This window comes from Opisthorchis viverrini (assembly GCF_000715545.1).
Source record: "Opisthorchis viverrini unplaced genomic scaffold opera_v5_75, whole genome shotgun sequence".
NCBI classification, from domain to species: Eukaryota; Metazoa; Platyhelminthes; class Trematoda; order Opisthorchiida; family Opisthorchiidae; genus Opisthorchis; species Opisthorchis viverrini.
In genome coordinates this window covers 1,378,010-1,396,363 of record NW_008751732.1, presented here as the reverse complement: position 1 = coordinate 1,396,363, position 18,354 = coordinate 1,378,010, and the positions used below count along the sequence as shown (strand labels likewise).

Below are 18,354 nucleotides of genomic sequence, written 5' to 3'. Positions count from 1 at the left end.
GGCGTATTGTTCTCGATAATATGTATACAGGGTAGTGGAGAACTTTAAACTTTAATGTTTCTGTGTTTGTCATCAACAATTCTCAACTGGTTACACCCCTTAAGATGGATCGTCTTAGAACATACAACGCACACAAGAAATGCTGTCGAATAAAATTCGGATAATGGCCTAAACTCACCACAAATGAAGAAATCCAAAATGGGTTCAACCCAGATGCATTCAATACAACTAACTCCACTAACCTTATCGGGTGCCAGGAGATTAGTGTAAGCCGAGAACAGTTTTTCTCTCGCTTTCTCAGCTTCTGCCCTTCTTTTCAAGCAAATCACCAAAATAATGGTCGCCAGCAGGATCAGCGGAATGATTGATATAGACACCCCGATCACAATTCTGTCACGCAAGTCTCGCGCTGACTTGCCGGAAACTTTTGCATATTCTTTCGCCGTGAGACACATCCCATGAAGGACATGTGGCTGCTCCTCCGGGCAGGAAGAATTGCAAACAAACTAGAGGGGGGAAAGAAGTGAATATAGACGGAGTGGGATGAAAAATCTTTTACTGAATACAATGAGCTAGAAACTGTATTTGATGACCATGAGTTCAGGCGATGATTTTGGAAAATTGTCTCCAAGTATTCACAGATCTACCCATGGGCACTCCTATCTACCGGCTAGCACGATGACGAGTACATAAAAAGTAGCTTGCTATTATATAAGAGTATTGCTATATGACTAGAGGTAAAACAAATAATTTAAGTGGTGAACACTTGTAGCTCCCTGCAGGACAAATACGTGACATGATGGTTATTTCAGTTTGGTTAGCATTGATGAATAAGGATGCAGGTTGAAGGGCTTGTTGGTTGACGAACAACCCATCGGGACGGACAAAATTCCAAGATGTTGCCCAAAGTCGATAACAAGATGGTCTCGGCTCACGAATGGCACGGCAGTTCACCGTTTTATTATGTTTATTTCGGAGCAATTAAGAACGAATGCAGCGATTGTGGCTCCCGATCATCAGGGGAGATATGAATGGTGTCCAATTTGTTTAGATTACCTGATTGGAGTGAAGGCAACATAAATTAAAGGCTACGGACGTCTGTGTCTACTTCAGTAAAAGATAAAAAGATAGTATATACATGGAGTCGAGAAACAAATGTCTAAAATCAGTTTCCTATATGATTGAGCAGTGCTCATCTCTCATGGAATACAAACCGGACCTTTCAACTTGATGAACATAACTGTTCCCTGTGTATCAGAAACGATGGTGTATTCAACCGGTATGTGTTTAACAAATCGAGGAAAAAAATCGAGAGTAAGGAATAATAATTATTTTGAACTCTACTTGAAACTACTTAGTATGTGGGAGAATCAAATTTAAGAACTCATCACTGTTCGACACAAGGCAAACTGAAGAACGCTTTATAAAGTAAACGGTTCCGTGCTATACTGAGTACATGGTCTAACCAACGTCACCTGTGGAGTGTTACCATCCTATTTATTGATGGAATGAACTTTCCAGAAGGTCATCTGGTGTGTCTCAACATTGCTGATCTGAATAGTCCTAAGCAATGCCCACTAAGCATTGGTTGTTAAAAGCAGAGAGCTTCCAAATAGTTTTTGCACTCAGTGGCCACACTTCTGACCCACAAAGTAGGACAGATCAAACGATGGAACGCTGCATTTTCCCCCTGATAGTCAAGCTGAAGTCACATGCACGCCACAGAAGTCAGAGGTTAACAAGTGTTATCATGGTCCTACCGATTTAGGATTTGCTTTCGTTTTTCACCGTTCCTCCTGTATTCGTGCAGCTGCCAGGTTAGACGGACTTATTCACGACACTGTTCGGTTCACCTATAAGCATGGAGTTTGGGTTTGATCCCACCCACTCTAGCAGTAGCTCTTTACACTTTATGGGCACTGAGTGCATACCGACCGTGAAGTAAAATTATTTAGGCTACTTAAATAGCGTACACCTCTAGCGGGTCATATCCAAGAAGATCATTAGATTTGTCGTAAACAATGCCCCTAGACGAAAATCTCGGGTGTATTTCGCTCCCCAAGGCGTTGGAGGCAGGTAACTGCGCTTGAAGCAGCACATTGATTATGAAATTGAACGGGAATGGCGACAAAGAGCATCCATGCGTATTACCGCTGGATGTGGTGAGCTTAGTAGAAAATCTGCAGCAAGTACACGCTTCCGTGGCTGGATGTGTATACAGGCCTTAAAAAAGACAAGAATTTACAATCCCCTTCACCTAAGATACAATTTACCTTCCAGATAACCCGTATGCGCAAAATGTTTAATTAATAAGCTTTTACAAGAAAGAAAGTCTGGCTCGATCAGCTTGACAAACTCGTCTAAGTATCGGTAGAAATTCCAGTTTAGGATAGAAGTAATAGAATATTGGCTATGATGAACGACTCGCGGTTCGATATCACTTTTTCCATGAAGAATCGATGCTTCAAGCTGTATACCGTGAAAAAAAATCATGGGTATCAGACCAAGAGCGGAAAGCACAGCCGAGGCACATTTCGATTGGATCAATAATCCAGTTTCAGATAAAAAAAGCAATTATTTAGAAACCAACTATCACACTGGTTCAGTGGATGCAGCCAGTTGAAAACTACAAGATTACACTCTATTCAATGGTTATTTATTCCCATAGTTCTTACGAGTTTTGAATTACTGACACAAAGAGAATTTTGGGCAACAAAGGCTCTGATCGCTGGCCTCTAATATTTATTTTATATAGCACCACATTAAGGGCCTGTGAAAACCTGTGAGTGCCATACTTCGTTAAAGAACCAGGAATTGAGCTGTTTCCAACTGATATCGCATTCACTTGCAAGCGCACGTCAATTTTGTTTGCCCCAGGTGTTAAGTAATGCTGGCGTGCATTAATGATATATTTGGCGAATTATTCGTTGTCGTACTCTCATATAAGCCAGTTCACATCTTCCTTTCATATCCTAACTATTACACGCCCTTCATCGAGCTCTTACCATAATTTATTTAATAAATGAGGTGGGGTTGAACTATAGTCAGGAAAACTTATTATCCGGCAGCCATCAGACGCAATATGTCCACATAATTGTGGTTGCTAAGAGCAAATTTGCTCACGTGAATTTTCAGCTGATGATAAACGTGGTCTTCAGACAAGATGATGACGAGGAAAAGTGCTTCCACAGTCCGATGGAAGGGAGAATGGAAAGACAGGATGGACTGTCCTTTACCGGATGAACAACCCATTAATTCACCTCATCCCCACACCACCAAACCATCACAGTTTCCCCGTTCAAGCTGACACATCCCATTAGAAGTAACAAACGACACAATCCATTTGGCCGACACTGAAAATATTTCTTAACTGTGAAACTTTGTAGCAAGTTATAATTCTTCTAGTATATTGCCTGGAAGCAGTTCGATCGACCTTTTGAACTTTGGCCCACACCTCAGGTAGCTGAACTGCAAGCTGGCAAAGTTAAATTATGCCGGAAAGCTGAGAAGCGCTGTATAGCAGTTTCACCCTTGTTGGGACTCATTACCATCTCATGAAGGTCCAGATGGATTCGAACTGAAGATGCTCCAATCAGCAACCGAGAAATTGAAGAGCCTGTGAGTGGGAATCTCCATGGCGATTTGTGAGATGTGTATTGCAGATGGGGTGCTTTTCGGATTTTCGGATGAAAACTTGATTTACCATTTTCACACCTCTTTATAATATGAACATTATTTTGAAAATGATGATGCTTGTGGAAGTTGGAAGTAATCGGAATTCCCCATAAGTTCATACTGGGAAATTGACTTTGAGGAACACTATGTCAATTAACAATTGACACACCGTGTTCATACTTTTGTTGAACCCGTGTTTCACATTCTACCCGATCCGGTCGTTTGCGGGTAACCCTTTCTCTGCGCAAAGAAAGCGGGGGTTTCTGAAAATGTTTTTGTTCTTTGTCCGGCGGGTAATTCGGCCGCGTCATCAATACAGACTCTAGATGACGTTGTTATATTGGGTAATTCAGGGATCATACACTGTAATGTCCAACTCTGAAAACTGTTGAATACACTTCAGAACATTTGAAAATCAGCCTCTTTCCTAAATCCGGATTTTTGATTTCTTTGGTTGAACATGTAATGTGTCGGATGGGTGCATTTTCATAACGTCACGTAGCTTAGACTTGCACTTTTAGGTGAGCCATGGTTTTGTCAATTGCTTCATCGTTTTTCGGAAGAGTACTTGAAAAAGTACTTGAGTAAACAGCATCTCGTTACCTTTGATTTAGTCAAATTCGTTAGTGTGTGTGCAGTCTTCATTGATCAGTCAGCTGAAAGTACTGAAGGCAACATAAAGGAAGCTACTATCCAACCACGCAATTATATATTCTTCACAAGCAGACAGGCAAAAAGCCTTCTCGTAAAAATCAGTAACCTTAAGCACATACACTCCTCCCAAAAAATCCTTGTGGGTACATATAAACAATAGTTTGGGAAGCGATGAGTGCAACCATTTTAACAACCTCGAATGTGACCACCGTCTGTTCCATGAGGTTCAGAGAACGGCATCACAGGGTCATCAGACGAGATCTCCCTGTCGCATCCTTGCCCAAACCTTGCCTTTCTCTGTACTGAGAGAGATGAGATGGAGATCTGGAAAACCTTAAGTGTGAAATAATGGATATACAACAAAACAAAATGACAGATAACCATACGTAGGCAGTCTTTTTGTTCACAGTATGTGAACTGAGATCCACAGTCAAAACCACATTCAAGTTCAGAAGCTATGGTCTAACTGACTCAGGTTGCTTCAGGAATCCGCACGTCGGGGAGGTCATCAAATCATCTTTTCATCATCATCTTTTCTAACTATATTACAATTTACAGAAAGCAGTCCTTTTCTTCGATTTTCAGATACCTTCCTCTAAGCTGAATAAGCAGTCCTATTTTATTTGTTGTCTCGCCGCATTTGCAAGATATATTTGTTTTCATCGTTACATATGCAAACTTAACGGGGCAGTCGGGTGGGTGACTGTTCAGGCCTAACCTTATAGTTTGTCCGGAAATGTCTGGGTGAAATCAACAGCGGGTCAAAAATATGAATTCACTCAAAAATGGCACACGACGATAGATGAAAACCTCAAGTGTCAGGCGTAGTTTGAAAAACAAATTGAAATGAAGCATATAAACAACTGCGACTGCGGCAGGTTGTTCTGGGGATGATTAAATCAGGACATTGTTATGTTTGGTACGGAGTCAAATATCCAGCCAGATGTTTAGCTTGCCGTTCATCTTGGCTCGGTGATTGGCCCATCGTTTATGGCCTCCATCTACCTAACTCAATTGTTTGGATCCCAACATACATCATAAGACTGGTTTCTCACCCCAATCGGCAGCACCAAATCCATGAACGAGTGTTGACCACGCAAGAAATTTACTAATTCATGTCGGCCATCCTAAGAAGATAAACAATCGTCGAAATCCTCAAGTTCTTGCTTAAACAGCTTACCGGTGTCTACTACTGCCCGAAAACAAAGATCGCAGAAGATACAGTGACAAAATGTGCAACTGTTAGTGAACGTAGACGGAGGCGATCACTCTGATTTGTAAAATATAGGGCTCAGTTGTCCTTAACTGTCAGACGCATTTTTCGAAAACTTTGCCAGCGGTGTATTTTTCCTACTTGTTTTGTCTGATGTCTGTCAGTTTGGTGCACAGAAGTAACGCATATAGTGTGCTAGTCAAGATGAATATGATATGTAGCCCATGCGGAATGTGCTCGATCCTGAAATTCATCGTGAAGAATGTTTCTTCATTCAAGCAGTTAGGAAATAACTAGTGCAGTACATTTGTGCCATGGAATATGGAACTCATGAATGATAACGCATTAACTTTCCAATCGATCTATTTTGATCCATTGCTCGATTACTGGACACATTCATTTTATGTTGGCGAAGCCACTAGGTACAGTCGGCATTCTGACGGGATCATAAATTAGTGGTGAGGTAAAGTTTTGACAACACAGCGCTGCACTTCAACCAGGTTGCAATCGAGGAGGCTAAAATTCTCTAAGTCGATTTTACAGTTCACAACAGTACTTTAAATTTTTTCAGCAGAACAAATGCAGAACGATTCCTCAAGGAGCGAAGAAGTGAACAGTTTTATCGGTTCTGTTATGCTTCATACGATGGCGCATATACTTATGGCCGGTCCAATAATCCGGTCCTAACGGCAAATGAGACTGAAATCTCATGACGACTGACCTTCAGGCAGGAATCCGCAAACAATGCGCGCGAAAAGTATACACACCAACAGCTGCACAAACTGCGACTACACCCATGGTCAGAAATTAGTAAGCGTCAATTTAATCAGACAAATGCGAGGCAGAATATTGTCCAAGGTAAACAAGACAGTTCGAAAAGGTTTGGAAAGTTATTTTGCAGTCCACGCAGTGATAACTGGTGAAAATAAACGTTTGCTTCTCTGAAGGAGATCACACTTCGCCAAGCTGGAACCGTATGCGCAAGAAACTCAGTGGTACAACCACAAACAATATTACGGAGCAGAGGGTCTACCGCAGGGCTGTCGCGCGAACAGCTGTTTTCTTCATGTACATGATTGACGAGCGGTGAAAACGTGCGGGGGCATTTCCAACTCAACAATCAACATGAAGTTTTACGCTCCCACTCTTATGCATTTGACACTCACATCGAAATGTAGTTGATGTCAAGGTGCTACGGGTGTTGGTGCACGTGTCCTGTTTTCGAAAAAAGCAGTCTACCAATGATGTAAAAGCCTACAATAATGATAGAACATGCGAGTAATACTTGATAAAATGGTCCAGAGCGCCGTCTCCCCATCTCATGAGAGACCGATTTTAAAACTATTGAGCCGTTTTACTGCGCCGAATATTTAAGAGACCTCCAGAAAAGCTCAGAAAGAGGCATGACGATGTCTGCTCTTCAAGAACCCAGTAAAATGAGTTTTTTACTCTGTTGTCTGATAAGTTGTTGTCTGATTAGTTTGGGTCTTGTCGATCAACAGCACCTTTGAAAGACCTTTGGCTTTCCATGATTGTCCAGAGGTTTGTGGGTCGAGATGAGTGAACGTTTTACACAAATGAACTTCAGCTTCAGAAGTTATCCTATAAGTTCTATATAGTCTTACAGGCGACTTGGATATTTCATTGGACTGTGAATCCCTATACCAGAAGAAGATATTCGAATGCTGATTGTTGAACTCACCATGTTGTGAGTCCAACAAGTGAGCACTCCGACATGTTTTATTTCTATTCTTACTTGCCTTTCAGCTGCTACATTTAAATGATTTCAGAAAATAAAATATATTTTATAATCTACAAAGACCTACAGTTACTGGATATACGCAGATCATAATTTCGTACACCGGAAGTACACCCATTCGGTGATGTCGCGTTCCAGACTAGAAAGTCCATAATGCAGGCAATTCGCAAATCAAGAAGCAGACTAATTGGATTGTATACTTCGACCACTTTCGGCGAAAGCGGATATAGTGTTCCAGCTCTTTGAACATTTGCTAGGTCACTAATAGATGATTCTGTAGTCCTAATGTGAAGAAACATCACTATCGGCCGGCTATGAAAATGTTTTCTCAAGAGGCTATTTGGACATTTTTTCCTTGAGTGTACGATTAGGAGCCGGAAATGAACTAACAGGACCCCGAATGGCCATACTTCACTGACTACTTTAACGAGTATGTTTATCTCAATTTGAAGTTTTGAAGATATCCCCCATTAGTCAAAACTTACTGCTCATCACGACAATTCGCTATACCGGTTTAGTATAATTTTCTCATCGTTAGGTAACAAGTCTCTCATCCTTTGCAATATTGGCATAATTCCTAGGAGAGTTTGCTCACTCCAAGGCTATCCAGTAGATCCGTTAAAAATCAGCTCAACTAAATCAATATTTTGGCAGTGCTTTCGCTACGAAATTCGACACTTCAAAGTACTATGGTAATTCAACCCCCCAACTGTTATCTTACGGCAGTTCGACTAGCTGACCTGAAATCAATATTTTCGGTACCGATACCATGCTTCAGCATGTTGAAGAGACTCATATTCCAGCCCACAACCAATGTCAGCTTTCCGCGACTCCTAACTTATCGTTATAGCTCGAAATATTTGCACATTATTCAAGTGGACTTGTATGGAATAAGTAGCTGTGTAGTTGCTGATATATTCGGGGTTTCATTGAGCATTTTTCACGACGGGCATCAAAGTCATCATGTTTTGCTCATGATGGCCGGGCTGAGTCAGAAACTGGTCAAAATCTTGCTTTTTGGACTACAAATTCCGTTCGACGGAGTCTAACCTGAATGACCTAAAGAGATACTACTAGTGTACAGTGCTCCCAAGTCCTTGAAGATATTGACGATTCACTTACCTTTCACCTTAAAACGTGAACCATAAAACGAATTAGGTTTGAAACTCCAGGCGGTTGCCTCCGTGGGATCATACCCGATCCTTCAAGTAGACAGAAAGAGATTTTTTGCCCTAATACAACTTAAAAGTGCACACTGAAACCAACCGCCGTTGATAGTCGCCTCTCCAACGTCAAGCTTTCTATAATTATTGAAAGGCCTCGTCACCATAACTGACTTCCAGGTTGACTTAAAGGCAATCAGCGCACACATAATAAACACGTAAACCTAAAGCGTGGTCACTGGCACACAAAAGCAGACTGATCCCAGAAGCCCTCCAGTCAAAGGACAGGAAAAATTTTAAACTGCATGCGGTCTTTGAAAAACTTTTCCCACGGCGTCAGCTCATAACGACATCCCAGTACGCTAGTTTGAACTACAAATCCTTCACAAAGCTGTAACACATTTTGTTTGATCCCCGTTGAGAAAACGAAGCATGTTAGTGAACTTTGCAACCATATGATAAAAAACAAACTGCACGTCGGCCTTGAAAATGTAGTTTCAACCGGATTAGCACTGATCCTATTAAAATTTGTCAGGCAGTTCCTCGAAATTTTCTGTTTTTCACAATCTTGTCAGCAATATCTGACATCTCGGAACAAAACCAGAGAAAGGACACTACTAGTACTTAGGCGACTAGAAAAGCACACGTGTGTTTTAAGCTTTTGATATAATTAACCACATCCATGACGCAGGAAAACAATAATTCATGAGAATGAGCCGAAACGTAATTTCCCGAAAAATTTTTTTGGTCGAATTATCACGCACTGTCTAGTGTGAAGTTTGCGAAGAAAGCCAAGAATTCGCCTGATTGCTGCTGTTACGGCAACAAAACTCATCCATAAAACGATAACATGTTCGCAGGCTGTGGTGGTAAGTTTGTCTAAAATGAGGCAGCTTGTGGGCACACTGCTTCCCACCTGGTCTTATCCCGTCTTGTGTTAAGTACTACTGATGTATCCATACGGGCAGTTAGGCCTAACTTCAGCAAAGCAAGAAATCACCCTCCACTTAGAAGTTTCATCTCACCTTCATTTCCTTCTAAATTCGAACTTTCAGAAAAAAATGGGTAGTAAGATGCAGTGCCTTGTACTTTGGAGGAAATCAATAAAGACAGGGTCTGATGTACCAATACATCCGGGAATACGAAAGGCAAGTTAAGGCCATTCAGAGCTTTTGTCCGTTCATAATACAGCTCTGCCACTGATGCAAAAATGGGTCGACTCCATTATAACCATTCTAGCTATTCCAGTTCAAGGTAAACTCTTGAAAAAATCAACCAGTTTTGCGTCACTTTAAAAAGTAACAAATAAATGTTTAAAAGCGTGTTTGTCCATTCACAATGCGAAGAAATTTATTATCTCAATGGAGTTTGCTAATAATACGTGGAAAACCGCAGCCGAGGAAAAGCGCCGCTTTTGGGGAGAATTTCGTTACTTGAAAAAAACCGCTGCTTCCTGGATATAATTACTATGTTTACAAACTTCTAAAAACCCTCGTTTCAAAAATCTTGAACAAACTTTTTTTGAGAACACTGTCTGACCATTTTCAGAAGCTGTTGCACATGTGTCACTTTTCATCGTTTTTACGGGCACAATTCCTCTTATTACAAGCACCACTCAACGTTCTTTCAGCACACAACCACTAGCAAAGTGCTATGTCACGTGCAGGTCAGGTGCCTAACTGAACTGATTCAAACAAATTTCCTTTTGCAAGTTGTTTTATTCACCCATTATAAGTGATTCTTTTAGATACTTTTGCTGAAAGACTATTTTCAGCAGCTGGTTTCTCTCACTTTTATTTGCAATCCCCTAATTTAAGTAAGTAAGCAGCGATGCAAACCGTAAAATAGTGAAACAAACCTCTCGGTTCTACTAATGGTCAGTTCGCTCGCAGGGAGAATCTGAGATCCTGGCTGTACAAGTTATTTAGTTGAAAGCTTAGCGGAACTGTATTCTTAATACACGTGCGCCACTGTCTTTTTCTCTACCCTTCCTGGTTATTTCACGTAGTTAAGAGGTGGTTGAGGCGAAGGAATACTGTAGGTTATTATGACAGCATATTTCATAGTCATGAGTACATCAGCTCTAATATGTTATTGGACTTTCGAAACAGTTCGAACCCTCGAGCGTCAAGCACTGCGAAGTAATGGTGGTCGGAATATATATTCTATCCAACACATAGAGGAAGGATGAAAATCATAAATGCTGTTCATTTGAACACAAATAACTCAGACTTGCACATACGAAACCATGGCTTGGAAAAGGGGTAGCCGGATGACTTTTGCACCTCTAAACAGCTTACTTGTTTTCTATTGGATATGAAGTTGAAAATGATCATAAGGAGAGTAATCTGCTTATTGAACACTGTTGTGACATATAAGGGTAAAAACGACTCGCAAAGGAAGCGCGTTCACATTACGTTTTGTATTTCTCCCTATTTTAAGACATCACAGACCTAATTTTTCGGGATAAAATAGGTGTAAACCTATGTGTACGCCTGCCTAATTATCCCCAATATGGGCAAAACCGGTCGTTGGCCACAGGAGAGTCTTCAGTGATATTATGAATAGTTTGCTACGCATAAAGAAAGTCTTAATTGAGAAGTACACTCATTTGCAAACCACCTTGGTTTTCACAAGAGATTCAAATGAATCTCTCGTTTATGATATTCTACAACTGAATGTGCTGCACACAGGCCGCCTCATGATTCAGTTGGCACGATATTCGAGATATAGCAGTATATTTTCATAAAGAAAACTACTCACAAGGTTGCTGAAAACCCTTCATTAACCTTGTGAGTAATTTCCCTTGTGAAAAGTCTAAACCAGATTTATAACAGGAAAAGTTCACTATCATCTATATCCGGTTCAGGTAGACTAATCTATTCCGCAAAAATATTTGAAGTTGAGCAAACTCTGATAATTGATGACAAAAATTACCAAGTTAATGTTCGCTTAATGGCCACTAACATTCATGCAAAACGAATCAATATCCCGCTTTCAAATCTATCTACCTATCTATAATATAACCTCATCGAAGGGGAGAAACTCGAGAAAAATTAACTTCCTCGATTGCAAAGAACGGCAAAAGTTAGCCGATTTTCATATTGAGTAAGTCAAACGGAAGAACGGTTCTTTTTTATTCAAAAGCTTTGTAACAGTTGAAACGACGGCAAATCAGCAATTATACAGGATAAGTGAGATGCAAGCACCCTGTAGGTTACTGAACGTCATAAAAAAAGGATAATTGAGTGCACAAGTAAGGACCGCGGCTAATATAACGACAACTATATGGGATAGATAAAGATGGAATGAGGAGTTTCCTTGTACGTTTCTCATCCAGCGAGTTGCTTTTATAAGAAGCCTCAAGGTAGCTTTTGGCTGATAATATATCTTCGCGGAAGAGACTGTGTTACATCACCATCTCGATGTCCTCTCCAGGTGGGATACGATTTATCTCACAAATCATGATGTCTCATCCGTAAAAATCACCGCCTGAAGATCAATCTTTCGTCGATATTTCAGTGTGTCAATTTAGTTTCAGAAACTCCACAGGAATTATAGATTTTAGTTTTCTAATTTGCTGACTGCTGACGGTTGAAGACAATCCAGCTACCATTCTTTTCATCCATCCCCTTTAGCTAAATTTCTTGTAAGACCGAAGTATGGAGCAATTCAGAGGAAAAACAGCTGTGTGTGACTTGAGTGAATGATATCCCCACTCTTCTATTCTGCAGGAAGCCTAGGACCACCCGAGGCCTAGGTTAGCCCAGTTTAAATGTTTTTTTTACCTGGATTGGCACCCACCCCACTCTTCTATTCTGCAGGAAGCCTAGGACCACCCGAGGCCTAGGTTAGCCCAGTTTAAATGTTTTTTTTACCTGGATAGCACCCACCATCCAGCTACCATTCTTTTCATCCATCCCCTTTAGCTAAATTTCTTGTAAGACCGAAGTATGGAGCAATTCAGAGGAAAAACAGCTGTGTGTGACTTGAGTGAATGATATCCCCACTCTTCTATTCTGCAGGAAGCCTAGGACCACCCGAGGCCTAGGTTAGCCCAGTTTAAATGTTTTTTTTACCTGGATTGACAAGCACCCACCCTATTCGCGTTATTGAGCCATGTGACTTACGAAAAACGTCATGTACAGAGAATGCAATCACGTGTGTAGCCGCACGCAGCAGTAGTGATCATCAGACAGACACTTATGACGCAATATGTTTTTGAGTTAGAGTCTATTACCTGGAGCCAGATCATTGCTAGAAACCCGGCAATGAGACTTTTCACTCCTCCATCGGCTGCCTCTTCGGAATTTCACATTTCTTCATTTTTTAACTAATGCTTTCATGCTATTCCTTATTTGGAGCCATGAAGAAGACTGCATTGAAGACTGCATTGCACCAGCAATGTCACACTGTTTCTCGTTTTCATAGCATATTTCGCAACAGATTCGGAATAAAGTTGCGAAACCTGGAATATGAAAACGTCACCACAGGAAGTGCAATCAAGGAAAAAAATCAACTGTGCGACTAAGTATATCTCACAAAATCTACACCGGAAGCCACGCGCGTTTGGGCTGCTAGGTACGTAATCAAGTGAATTTTCTGGACAAAAATACCGGTAGAAAAGGCAAGCCAGACACATTTGACAAAAACAAGACGGATAGAATGTTTTTGTCTGTAAAGCGCAAATTTCTTGGCGGAAAGCTGCTCAAAGGTTTGTTAAAACCCCTGGCAGACCCGTTTTTAGTGGTTCACAGATAAGTACGGGCTCACGTAAACCTTGCGTTCTCTTTGAACCTAGTTTTCGATCACCGTGAATGAACATAATATGAGACAGGGTTACCAAGGCATCTTTGACAGACTGGTCTACATGATATTTGTATTTACGATGGCGGTTATTTTGCTCTTGACTGAGCCCATCTACAAAGGTCAAAAGGTTGGATGATGAACTTTTCCCCTTAAGCTGTATTGTCCCCTCAGTACGCAACGCGAATGCGTATCAGTCCCAAAATTCAGCGTGCTTTAGTTCCCTGTACTGCTTATGGCGTGGACATTCTGAAGCTCTCGAACTCTGCCTTGAGTGAAAACAGACCGGCGCCGTACGGCAGTTTTATCTTTATTGGGGACCATTACTATTTTGGAAAGTAATAATCTCGAAACGGATTCGAGCAATAAACTTTGGCCAGTGGTATAGCTTTATGTCCCATCGGAGACCTGATTTAACAAGAACTAAATATTTTACTGCGCTATCCTACAACGATCTAGCTTCATTTACATTGCCCATGTATATGGTCAAATTTCTATGTTGGAAAGCGTCCGATTGATACAGATATATCTTGTCGTTCTACCCGTTCCGTGTTGGAGCGTAAGACGCTCACTTAGTGGCAGAATTGTAAGGGGATTGATCTGAGCTTCTCCCTAATGCTTGGCTTGGTGAAGAAACCTGTGTAATCCCAATAAAAATAGTTCCCAGTGTGGTCCGTCTGGGTATATATTCCAACCAATATCATCACTTGTCATTGTCCTAAAAAAAAGTTACTTTTTCATGAATAGTACGATAGCACCCAGTTCGGTATTTGTTTCAATCACCTGAATTTCACAATATTTGGTGAATACATTTGGGCCATGTTACCCTATTCTTCGAGAAGTTCATTGAATTGCAGTCAATATTTGAATTCTGGATCCCACTGATAACGCTGCCGTGAGTTTTGCTTCGATAAATTGCCAATTCCTTGCTCAGGATTAGCGATACATGCAACCTATATGCCACCGCAAGAAAGTAGGTCTGTTTCACCAAATTTTCATCGGGTTCATGCTTAGCTGTACTCTGGAAGTCGGAGGGGAACCTGGTGCATCACCGTGAGTCCTTTTTTATGTCCAACAGTTCCTTGTGGTGAAATTCTGGTGGCCGTTAGACACCGTTATAGTGCACTACAGCAGTAGAGCATTCCAGTGCGGTAGATTTACCGCTGAGTTAAGTGACCACCACACAATACATTAAGAGCAACTCACCTTATCGGGACCTAGCATGATTTTGTAGTTTCTGCAGCTCTTGCAGTCTTCAGGTCCCGGACCCGTGCAACCTTGTATGCATTCGTCGTGACATACCAAACAGTGTCGTTGATTTTGTGCGAATGCTGACAGGGAATATCTTGCAAATGATGTCATTCCAGCTCGAAGCATCTCATCAGACTGGGATTGACTTGAACTGCGTCGCGATCGACCAGCTTCTGTAATGATGCTTGCGATTCTTTCTTCTGGCGTCTTCTGATCAGTCTGCGTACTCACATTACCGGAAGGTAGTACATAAGTTTCCGCTAGATTGAAAAAGGAAATCAAAATTCAGTGCTCTGTTTTTACCAACCCATTCAGACACAGAGAGTGATGGTTTTTGATTGGCGTAGAAGTGTTCCTCATAATCGCCACTTAATACAGCAGATTGGATATACGCGTTCTCTTAGTTTGGCTGTTAAGGCGTGACACGTTTGTCTCGACCTGGTATCTATCATGGATGGAATGTTTACCACAAATATAAGGTAAGAAATGTTGATCGAAAAATACCTTTCGGGCTATCATGTGTTTTAAGAGAACAGTCCGACAGTTGAAGTGTCTAGTAAATCCTATTGCAATTAAATAATTCACAGTTGTCCTGTAAAACTCTGATACGTTGCAATATTATCCTATAGGCAATAATGTCTGCCTGATGTGCGGTCTACAGATTATTTACAACAGGGGGACTTGGCAATAATTTACATAACCAGCCGTTTGATCTTCACTTGACTTAATTCAGCCAAAATGAACCAGTTTGTGGACCCAGACTATAAGGCCGTATCAAATGTGGAAAATGTTGACCTGATGCAATTTCTCAGAATGTTCGGAGAACAACAAACACTGATGTCTGAAAAAGATCACGCTTAACAGGTTACGGAAAGCATAACTCGCCAGTTGTGAAAAACTACTCCCTGGGAAAATCTACATAAGGCACAACTTCATCTAGTGTTATCCCGAGTGTAAAGTCTGTCCACTACTAGCGAAAAATCGTGTGATAACCAGCCTTACCTTTTATTCTACTGATTAAGGGTGGTTACTGTTCTGCAAACAGCCACACGAAAACAGGGATGAGATCTGGAGCGGCCTGGGACGGCCAGCAGTGGTCATCGCCCAGGGTGCCGTTCACACTATCCTCTCTTTTGCCCACCTAAGAGGCTGTGAGGTTTTTCTGTGACTGGATCATTGGAATTCATTCTATCGGTATGAGTAAGGATGGAAAACTTGAGTGTTTTGACGGGTTAACATCAGAACATTTCCCCATTCCTCTTCGTTTCCCTTTTCCATTATAGGGATTTAGTTATATTAGTTGATATGACTGTAAGACAGCTAATCGGCAATCATTCAAACTGGTGTTTCTGCCACAGACTTTGAAGTATAGTGCTTCATCAATCAAGATTCACGTTCACGTATGATGAACATTTCTCTAGAAAATGCTCACTGAGAAAATTAATCTATCATATTTTAGCTAACGAAAGTCTAATTCTTTGTTTGTGGTGTCGGCAGATTTTTAGGAAGAATGATGAAGCGCATGACGTATAAGTTGGTATATGCTCCAGGTATGTGATACGGTAGTAATTTTCCGTTTAGGTGGTTGTGGCATTCACAACCCTATGGTGGTATTCACACGGCATTATTGTAAATAAGTAACCATTGTTTTGCCTAGATTGAAGTGCCGGCAGCGGTCTATCTTCATTGTATTAGGACTTTTTATGCGAAATCGACAATTACCAAAACATCCTGGCACACGAAAGACTGCTTCTTTATGAGGGCTCATCAAACAGGCCTATACGGATTGCCTAAAATTTGCGTCTAGATTATGCCTGAAGAATCCTATTTTTCACAGTGCATTTTATTCTGTAAAATATCCTACCATATAGTCCGTCATGGAACTTTGGGCACGTCAACTTACTTTAATTCATGAGGTGTTGGTGGTAGCACCTAGTAGTTTTCCCTCAATTCAGACGACAGAGAACTTTCGGTAGCATGATGTACTACTAGATTTGGATTGAAGTTGTCGTGGTTTTCCATTTAAGAAACCAGGCGCTTCCTCTATTGCATAATGAACTTAATTCATGGGGTTGAATTGTCACAAAAGAGGATAATTGTGGATGGAAACAGCTCTACTTGAACACAGTGGTGAGATGTAAAGCATTCTACCATCGACCTGTTGACGCGTCAGTGTAACTTCTGCAAGGTATTTGAAAGTATACTGAGTAAAATTAACGGTGTATATCTAGGTAACTGAAACGAAAGTTAAATGGAATTCACCAAACCAGCCTTATGAAACTAAAACTGCTAGTATGTTCCAATAAATCAGCAAATCAACATATCAGCCACTGAAAAAGTGGCTACCATCGGCTGACATGCATAGAGAAAAATACAAATGCCTGTACAAAATCGCTGCAGAGACTAGGTTACAGATTTTCCGATAAGTTAAGTAGTTAGCCGTGATATATAGTACATCCACCTAATTCAGCGGACCACGTCAAGACACTTACTTGGTGGACATTCTTTGACACAGTCGCCTTTGAACCACCAGTAAATGCAGCTCTCACAGATTGACATGTGGGTCCCGTTTGCGGTGCAACGATCACAGTATGGATGACATGGCTTGCAGACCTGAATTATTTCTCCCGTTTCACCCTTCCCTGTAGCCACCTGCTCGGATTCTTTGGAGATTTCGATTTTTTGTTTATGTACGAATTCCATGGTTTTGTGCGACTCTATGTAGTGCTTGTCAGGGCAGTCATTACTCAAGCACTGATAAAGTTTCGCCGTTGTATCTGTATTGTTGTCAGACACAAAGTGAAAGGAAGTGAAGTAGCACAGTGAGGTAGAAACAACAGGTTTATTTTTTTACTAAAACGATGCACAGCCATTCAGGCAAAAGTAACCTGCTATTATTCGATCCCCCTAGTGTGGTGAGACTCCCTCTATTCAAAGAGGTCCATTGAGGTAACCAAAATATACACCAAAAATCTACATCTGCATCAGTCACAATTAACCAGAATGATTTCCAACATTGGGGCTCACCGAACATCCGTCCCACCAAACCATGTTATTGCTTGACAGCGATAACCATTATGATTCCTATAAGCTTTTCTTCTTTAGCCCTAACCTTTTCATTAAAAAACTACGCTGACCACAATCTCGTTTGGTTTATGTTTTACTTTGTCAGCAATGTTATGCGAACTGTAGCGCAACGAATGAAAGCATGGGTTGCGCGACTGTTACTGAGCCTTCCTGTGTCTAGTAAGTTGCCCAGGAGATTCAACTGCCATGTTTTTCATTCCTATTCGGCTGGAACTGTTCCTATCAGTATTCCGTCGTGCATCGGTACACAAGGATGAAAAATGCTGTGTGGATTTTTGTCTAGCGGTGATAATTTTTCCAAAGCTTGGTGATACCACGAAATAAGCCGGAGAAACTGCAAACCCTCAGGCGCGTACTGAAGTACTGGTGAGCCACCACGTGTACTTTGGTGGAAACACTTCCTCCACGAGAATTCGGTGAATATGCATCCCTCACTTTAGGATTAACAGTGTGTCATGAATCGCCACATTACTTACTGTTCAATACATTCACCTATTACACTATGGAGGTCCATGGTAGTCCACTACAGGAATTAACACGTAGGCTCTGAATGAATGTTGAAACAAGCAAGTGTACGTCAGTGGATTTAGTTGCGGAATTTGGGTAGCTTGTTTAAGAGGCACTGTCATTTTATACAACCAGTGCTTCATGATCTTTCGAGCAAAGGCAGGAAAACAAATGACGACGATCTAATAGGCGCGACGAAGAACTCACTTTGCAGCACCTTCCAGCATGCGGTACATCCG

At 41.2% G+C, this 18,354-nt stretch overlaps 1 protein-coding gene across 1 annotated transcript in view; it reads right to left on the bottom strand.

Annotated features, from left to right (window-relative positions):
* Positions 1-244: 244 nt before the first annotated feature.
* T265_13536 (hypothetical protein) overlaps positions 245-18,354 on the bottom strand; it is a gene marked incomplete at both ends in the record, with an annotated part of 89,843 nt that continues 71,733 nt past the window's right edge. Inside the window, 3 exons of the mRNA XM_009169334.1 lie at positions 245-506; positions 14,477-14,781; positions 17,014-17,298. Coding sequence (XP_009167598.1) covers positions 246-506; positions 14,477-14,781; positions 17,014-17,298 — 851 coding nt within the window. The remainder of the gene's footprint in view (positions 507-14,476; positions 14,782-17,013; positions 17,299-18,354) is intronic.